Genomic DNA, 8,329 nt, shown 5'->3' with positions numbered 1-8,329 from the left:
GCTTTTAATTTTCAGAATCTTTGGTTCCTCCAAAACAATAGCCTCATATTTAGCAAGCAAAAATCGTGATGCAGAAGTTTTTGAAAATCATATTTTAAGTATATTTGATGTAGCAAGATTCTTCTATGTCTGGCATTAACTGATAGGCCAAAAAGTTTTTCCACTCTGTCTTACCAAATAGTTATTTTACTTTTCTAAATTAGTACTGATGTTTTAGAAGTACACCAGTAAATGTTAAAAATTTTAGATGAAACTTAATGTTCATGAATACTTAAAAACACCAAAGTTTTGTAAGTAATGCCGAATCTGATTTGAAAGACCTCAAGAGAAGAGGGAAAATTCAGAATGGAAAATTCTTGACTAGAAATCAGGAAAAGAGTTATCTGAGCTTGCAAAGGTATTTTTATATGGCTTGCTACTTTGAGACATCAATTTATAATTCTTTGCTGGATTTGGTCGAGAGAATTTGGGATGTCAGAGCGCAAGATTTTGCCTTGTCTCTAGCTGTCTGAAGCACCAGGGCCTGATGTGGGGGGCTATCAGAAAACTTAAACTTCTCCCTAAAGAGGAGCCAGTATGTCAGTGGATGATTTATTGTAATGGGACTTCTTTAGCATTTACCACATTGGGTGGGGGTTGTTTTGTTTTGTTTGTTTTTTGTGTTTGTTTAATATGAATTTAAGTAAGTTTGCAAATCTAAAAGCAATAAGAAGTAGATCAGCATTTGAGCCTACAGAGAGGCCCGCTGCGCACAAACCAAACAATCGACGAAAAGCTATCTCTTTTTTCCTGTTTTTAATTACTTCACGCTTTAAAAAGCAGAAAACATCCGGCGTACAAAGCCCACGGTCACGCCGCACCCACGTGAATTACCACCTCATCACAAGGCCGAAAAACCGGGCGGGCAAACCCCGAAAAAAACAGAGAAACAAACAAAAATACAACTAAAACAAAAACATAACCAACCAACAAAAAAAAAAGGGGGGGGCGGGGGTGCGAAGCGTAACCTCTGTTGCCAGGCCGCTCCCGCGCTGGCCGTGAGGGGGGAGTAGGCGCCGGGGGGGAGCGCCCTTCGCGTCGGCGGCTCCGCGCGCCTCCCCTCGCGAGAGCGGGCGAGGTTTCCGGTGTTGTGGCTGCGGGGCCGCAAACATGGCGGCGACGCTCCGCGCCCGCTCGCTGAGGCACCTCCGCATCCGAGGTGAGGAGCGTCCCGCGGGCCGCCCCGCCGGCGCTCGCCCCGCCGCGGTGCCCGTCGGCGCCCCCCCTCCTTTCCTCCCTTTCTCCTCCCTGTCTCCGGCTTCTTCCTCCCCGCCCGTCTAACGCGCTTCTCTCCCCCTGTCCCCGCAGGTCGGAACGACAGCGGCGAGGAGAACGTGTCCCTCGATCTCAGCCGAGGTACGGGCGGGGCGGGGGGGCCGCCCGAGCCTCGTTGCGCCCGAGGCGGGCGGGGGGCGCGGCGGAGCGGAGCGGCCTGGTGGTGCTGTGGGGCGGGTGCGGGGCCGGGGCCGCCGCCGGGGGCTGAGCGGAGCCGCCCGCGGGCGGGAGCCGCTCCGCGGGTGCGGTGGGTCCGCGCCGGGACCGTGTCCGGGCCGCTCCGGGGCCGCGGGGCTCCCTTCTGCCCCGGCGTGCGTGCTGAGGCTGCTCGGCCGCCGCTGGGGCTGCTCTCGGAGCCCCTGTTGCTTGCAGACAGGGTCGTTCACAGTGCCCGACCCTCCGGCCGATCGTGCCGTGCGCCTCCGAGCAGCACCTCGGCAGCGGCCACTGTTCCTGTCTCCATCGCTTCTTCCTGTATTCTTGCCTGCCCTAGGCCGGTTGGCCACCCCGCTGGCCCTAAGCCTCTTGCTCCAAGACCAGCAGCCACTCATCTTCCTTTTGCTTGTTAAATTGCTCCAAACATCCTCACCTGCTCTCAGATGTGTATGTGTCTGTGGTGGGGGGCGGGGGTTGGGGGGCTGGTTAAGAAGAAGGAAGCAACGCTGATACCTGCTACACGCTAAGTTTTGTCTCAGACAAACAGGTACTCGTTCCCTACCCACTTGTGTAGGGTTCAAAATGAGATCTTGCCCTGCTGAGTACTGAGGTAAGGGTTAGGTCCTTTCAAAGAGTCGGGTAAAATTCAAAAAGCAAACTATAATGTTACTGCTCTAGAAGCAATGGTGTTTCGTGGGACAGAGGATTCTGGTCTGGGTGGGGAATGAAGTTGGCGCTGGTGTGTAACTGTTCTGTTTCAGGAGATCCAGGACGTCTATAATGCTGAATAGATCCATTTTATGGGGAAGTAGGCAGGGAAATGACAGAATCAATGAGATAGAAGTGGCCTGTGAAATGGAAAGGAAGTAAAAATACCAGCAGTAGAAGTAGTGTTTTCATCTTGGAATTGTTGACACTGCATCATACTTTCTCTAATTCTCTTTTCCCACAAAGTAAGCTGTGTTTGGAATTATTTTATTAAGCAGTTTAATCGTGGCCTGCAAGTTATCTCTGTGTATATGTATCATATTTGCAAGTATGTTTTAATAACCAGGAAAACTGCTGGGTTTTCCTCAGTTTAAAGAAGTAGACTCTTCTCATTCTATCTCCCAATGGACATGATTGCTTGAGAGAAATGCTCTCTTTAAAAATTAAAACAAGTGAAACTTTCATCAGCAAAATGTGGAACAAAGGTCTTAACAGTTTAAGCACATGACAGAGTTATTACAGTAAGCAATGTTACCTGTTCGTGAAATCTGCAGAATTAGGATTTTAATGAATGGGTTTAATTTTTTTTTTTTTAATAGCATACTGAAATGCTTTGAGATGAACGAACAATACAGAAAATTTAAATGCTGGAGGGGTAATTTCGAGATGTGATCTGTTTGAAGTCTTGTAATCAGAATTCGATAGGTGACTATCATTCTCATATTGATTTTTGCCATCAGGTGTTTTCAGCTGCCTGCTGATTCCTAGAGACCTGTACTAGTAGCAGTACAGCTATTACACGTGTATTATGTTGTAAAAGAGGCTCTTAAGTAAGATGCAAATCATATTTTTAGTATGCATTTTCAGTATGCATTTTCATTTCTTAAAAATGAAAAAGGGTATTTTGCACTGTGGCCATATATTCTCTGTTAACTAAAAAAAATCATTGGGTAAATCAAATAAGAAGCTGCTTTAAATTTAGATGTCAAAAACAACGGTTTTGGTTTTTTTCTTAGAAAAACTACAGCTGACTGATCAGTAACTGTATAGCATCGTGTATCTGTGGTAGATATTAACTGCATTTTAAAGAGGAAACAAAAGTAGGAAGCTTGAAAGTCTCAACAAGACATTAACTGAGCTAGATGATAACTTGATTTCCACGATGAACACAAGGAGTAGCTTTTCCAGCTGTTATAATAGTTATGTAAGCAATTATTTTAAATATTTTGTCACCCTAATTTGGTACTAATAGCACAATGTTTTGATTCATTGTGTTGTGCAGATCACATAGTTTTCCACAGGACTCACGTTTGCATTAGCTGAAAAGAATGTTCTAATGTTTTTTGTTTCCCGGTACAATTGAACTTTGTGTTGATTAATGTGAAATATCTGATTTGGGCAAAGTAGAGAATCACCATAAACAGAGCCTCAGCCATATGCTTTTAGTTACAGGGGCCTCTTTGTTACAAACACAAGGAATTGTGTTGGCACTGACTTATTTTGAATAGGTTCCTGTTAGTAATGGCATGACTTAGCATACAGGTTAGACCTTTACTCGTCACTACCTGTGGACTGTGTAGTGACTACACTTTCCATGCAAGAGGCCAGTGCTGTTATTAAGAATTTCAAGACAGATAATAGATGTGGGGAGAGCACTCCAGTTTGTGCTGCTCTGGGTTCTACTTCTTCCTGGCTTTTTGAGCAGTAAGGCTTGAGGAGTGCCTTGGTGCTTGTGGAGTGATCTACATTTCTCTGTATGTGTTTGGTTTGCTCTTTTCTCTGGTCCTGTAGTTACAGGGTTGTTCATATTTTCCCAGAAGACACCAAGCTTTTTACAAATTTTTACCATGGTTGCTATACTAGGTTTACTTTTTGGAGCTCCTTTGTGCTTTGCTTTTTAAAAATAATGCATTATGTTTATGAAAGCCATTTTGTATGATGGCTGAATTTAATGTGTTTGTGTAGGTATGTGTGAGCTTTCTGTTTACACTTATTAGCCTGCTTAAAGATGGTAGTGCAAAGTATGTGGTTAGCTTTTCCTGGTTATTTTTTTAGTGAGGGGTTGGTTCTTTGGGGGTTTTTGTATGTTTTTTGTTTGTTGTGGGTTTTTTTTTTTTGATTGGTTTGCTTTTCTTTAATGTGTGTTTGTTTGTTTGCTTGTTTTGAGATTTTTGTATTTGTTTTGTTTCTCTGCCCTGCTCATCTTCTAAGGGAATTCAGATAAATCTTTTTTAAGAAATGCACTTTGCTGAAAGACTGGTCAACTCTGGTAAAATTTTCCCCAGGATAAACATTTTTGTGTATAATGTTGGTATAGTAAGCAAAAATGATACAGAGACAGGGTAGACTCATTGCTTTTGTCTACTTAAGATCATATGTCATGTATTCTGTAGATTAGAAAATTGCAATTAATAATTGGGATTTAGAGCACTCATGCTTTGGCCCTGTGTTATATTACCTGCTCAGAATAGAAAAGGAAAAGGAGGACAGACTCACCACCAGTACAACTCCCACTGCAGTCATCTGGAAGGAATTAGCAGTGGGATGAGAGAGATTGGTTTAATTAGACTACTGAAATCAAGCTCATAGCTTCCTAAGGCCTGAAATGACTATTGGAGGTAGCAACCAGATTACTGCATTTGGTAGGATTTTTTCCAGTGACTTTGGCCGTGGTTGTATGTATAACCATAATACAAATGTTGTGCACCTTTTCTTTGTTTCTGACTTTTTTAGGGACTTTCAAGTATATATACCTCCCGGAGCTCTGGGCACTATTAAAGGCGTGTGTAATCCACACTTCATTTGCTCCTGAGTTTTTGCAGGGAGGTTGGACTAGGTGACCTTGAAAGGGCCTCCTCAACCCAAGCCATTCTGTGATTCTTTGCTCACCTCTGTAACTGAATCACCTTATGCTGGTGGGTGACCAGCACCTCTTCCTTTGTTGGAATTTTGGCTGTTGTCCTTGGGTCTTGAAGGCCTAAGTAGTTTGGAACTTGGCTAGTTGAGAACAGTTTCATGGTTCATTATCTCTAGTCAGCCTTATCTTCCTTCAAGGGAACCCTATTGGAATCCTGTAACTTGTAGGTTGCACTGGCTATTAGGAACTTTTCAGAGCTTGTTTGCTTCCCAATGCAGGGGTGCCAACTGCTTGCTGGAGCTGAGTAGAGTGCTCTTAGTGTCTGTATGTGTCCATTTCCTCCTTTTGAAGGTAACAGTCTTCAGTTGCTGATACTGTACTCTTTAAGCAACTGAAATGTACCTATCCCAAGTGTTAGTACTTTCATTTATTATTCAAAAACATACATTACAAGAGTCTACTTTGGTTTATCAACTTTTCTTGTACAGCCAATTCTCTCTATTTTGTAGATGTTGAGTCTTCTGACTAACACAGGACATACACGAACAAAGCAGCAGCTGAGAAAACTGGTTTGTTTTTTCTCCCTGAGACTGATATCACAAAATTGACTAGTGTTATCCAAGAAAATACTCTTTTTCCTTTTTTGCCTTCATTTCCTCCTGCAATGTAGGTAGTAATAAAACATAAGGGAGTTCCATTTAACTTCATGAGGCCTAAGTGGTGCTACTTTTCTCACTGTGCTTGCATAATTTTAAACCGTGTAGTATTTGACTCCATGTTCCCACATGGTAAATCATAATGCATTGCATGCAGGGCAAACATCTCGGGATGCTATTTGCAGTTTACAGCCCACAGAAATGTCGGGCATTTTTAAGGGTTATTTGTGGGATAGTTAAAGAAGGCTGGATGAATTTTGTTTCCAAAATCAGCATGAGATTTGATGACCATACTGTTTCCAGTTTTCTTCATCAGTGTAGACAGCACACATCCAATACTGAAAGCTTGAGTAGTGGGGGAAGGAGGAAAAAACCCTTTTGGATTGCTTGCAGTGTGGCAGTAGGGAAACTACAGCAGAGATGGCAGCTGGTGCATACTTTTTGATGGCTCAGAGGCAATTCTTCCACTCTTAGGCAAGTCTGTTAAAGAAAACCTTTAGGTGGTTCTTTGTGTACTGGTGGGAAATCTAGCCTGGCTTGAAAATGTGAAGAAGTGGGGCTCCACCACACCACAGAAACAGTGTTTTTGAAATAGCCAAATAATCAAAATATGTGGACGCTTTTCACCCTCTCTTTGCTGTGTGCCATCATTTTCATGGCTAGCTATAGCAGGATGTTGTGCTTGAGCAGGTCACACAGAGCGATGCTTGTTTTTTGCTCCCTTGTTTGTGAATCTGTAACGGAAACTGTAACAGTCGAAAGAAGGTAATTAGTAACAATTTTTTTATTCAGTCTCCTGAGGCACTAAGTATGCAACAATAGGGCAAAAACTGTTGGAGTGGCTGCTCACTGTGCTGAAGAACAAATGTTATGCTGCATTATTTTTGTATGTTGAAGGGTTTTTTTAGTATAGGGGGAGCAAAGAGAAAGTGATCAGTGATGGTGGCCTGCTAACTATTTTGGCAATCTATAAGCTTTTGATAGCTTTTAAAAGTAAGAGAGTTAAAGTGCTGAATACATGCACATCAGAATTAATTCCTATACTTAACTCTCCTGTCTGCACTTGTTCTTGCACTTGTGCTTTAGTTCACCGTTGTTTTGGAATTGTATGGTGCATTGTCCCAGTTAGAATAATAGCACTTTTGTACCTTTGGCTTTACTTCCTAAGCACTGCTTTTATAATCTTAAGACTTCTGAGAACTACTAAGATGGTGTGTGCTTAAAATATTTCCACTTTCCTTTTCTTCAAAACAGGAACAATATTTTTAATGGAGGAGAAATTTTAGCAAAAAACCACTTTAAAATCATATGGCTTGCTTATCTATTGTTAAGATTTCTCTTGGAATTGGGTACTACCATGTCTTTGAAGATCTGCACTCATATCTGTCTTTAAAGTTTTTGTGTACAGCACCTCTAAGTTTGTGTTTGTGTGTGGGTTCTTTGTTCTTGCTGCTGTGGTCAGAAAATAAAATGACTGTTCTAAGATCTTGTACTTTCTATTACAAGAGGTTATTCTATGATTTGGATTGGTATCAGTATACCGATGCAAACGCCTTAGATGTTTAAGCAATGCTGTGTTTTCGTGACTTTCTTCAACATGCTTCCTTCCTCCCCAAGTGTTAAGTATCAAAATCTCCTGCTGCCTTCTAGATATGTTTGAGTCGTTGTCATAAACCTTATTCAGGCTTTTTTTGTTGCTTCCTAGCATCCCACTTAGGGATTAGGGCAATGCTTAGTTTAAGCATTTTCTTCTGTTAAAGCCTATCCAGTGTAGATGCTGTGTAAAGGAACACACCTCTCATCATAAATACAGTAAACAAGGAAGCTGTGTCAGCCATGTTCTGTCCTTAAAGAAAGGCATTGCTTGCCCAAGCTTATGACCTTCATTTGTACTTTAGTAGTTACTTAGCAATCTCAGGAGTTTTACCCTAATAACATAGAAGAGACATTTAACATCAGGTGCAGTCATTTGTCTTTAAAGTGGGAAGAAGTGAAATAGTCATAGTTAAAATTGCAGTTTTCCTACTCCTAATATCTGTACAAACTGAGACACTGCAGAAAAGAGCAATACTTAAGAGCTTAAGAATTGATGTTGAAATTATTACTGATTTGAGGAAATGTACTGAAAAAATCAGGTAAGTTTTTCTTAACTTTTATACTAATAGAAACTCATTCTGAGATTTCTTTTTAAAATCAGTAAATGGCACAAGTAATCTACTTTTAATGCTAACTACCTTCTTGCAACTAAGATGAGAGCATGTGTCTTGAGGCTTAGATAACTACACAACAGATCAGATAAAGTAAGAAATTTGCTTTTCTTTGGAAGTGTTTTACCTGCATGCAGGCAGGCAGATGCTTGTACAGTAGCGCAGGTGAATTTGTACACTGAGCAGTGCTCCTGTGAATAGTTCTGATACAGAAGTGTAGGTGACATAACATTGCTACACTAGTGCTGGCTGGTATTTGTCAAATTTTTAACTGGAGCACTTGTAACTGTCACAATAAAATGTATCTAGTTTAAGAGTCTGTAATGTTGGTATATTTGTATATGTTGCAGAAATTACCTTTTTTCATTTGCCTGTCATCTGATGTGATGGTGGAAAATTTTGGAAGGAAAATTTCAGAACATGGTTAGTGA

The 8,329-nt window shown here is 41.7% G+C and overlaps 1 protein-coding gene across 1 annotated transcript in view; it reads left to right on the top strand.

The window, feature by feature from the left end:
* Positions 1-843: 843 nt before the first annotated feature.
* RICTOR (RPTOR independent companion of MTOR complex 2) overlaps positions 844-8,329 on the top strand; it is a 78,593-nt gene continuing 71,107 nt past the window's right edge. The window contains exons 1-2 of the mRNA XM_066181078.1: positions 844-1,198; positions 1,348-1,395. Coding sequence (XP_066037175.1) covers positions 1,150-1,198; positions 1,348-1,395 — 97 coding nt within the window. The 5' untranslated portion in view covers positions 844-1,149. The remainder of the gene's footprint in view (positions 1,199-1,347; positions 1,396-8,329) is intronic.

This window comes from Chamaea fasciata, unplaced genomic scaffold, assembly GCF_029207755.1.
Source record: "Chamaea fasciata isolate MVZ Bird 193981 ecotype frontalis unplaced genomic scaffold, bChaFas1.0.hap1 SCAF_4, whole genome shotgun sequence".
NCBI classification, from domain to species: Eukaryota; Metazoa; Chordata; class Aves; order Passeriformes; family Sylviidae; genus Chamaea; species Chamaea fasciata.
The sequence above is the reverse complement of the archived record's forward strand: the minus strand, read 5'-3'. Positions and strand labels throughout refer to the sequence as shown.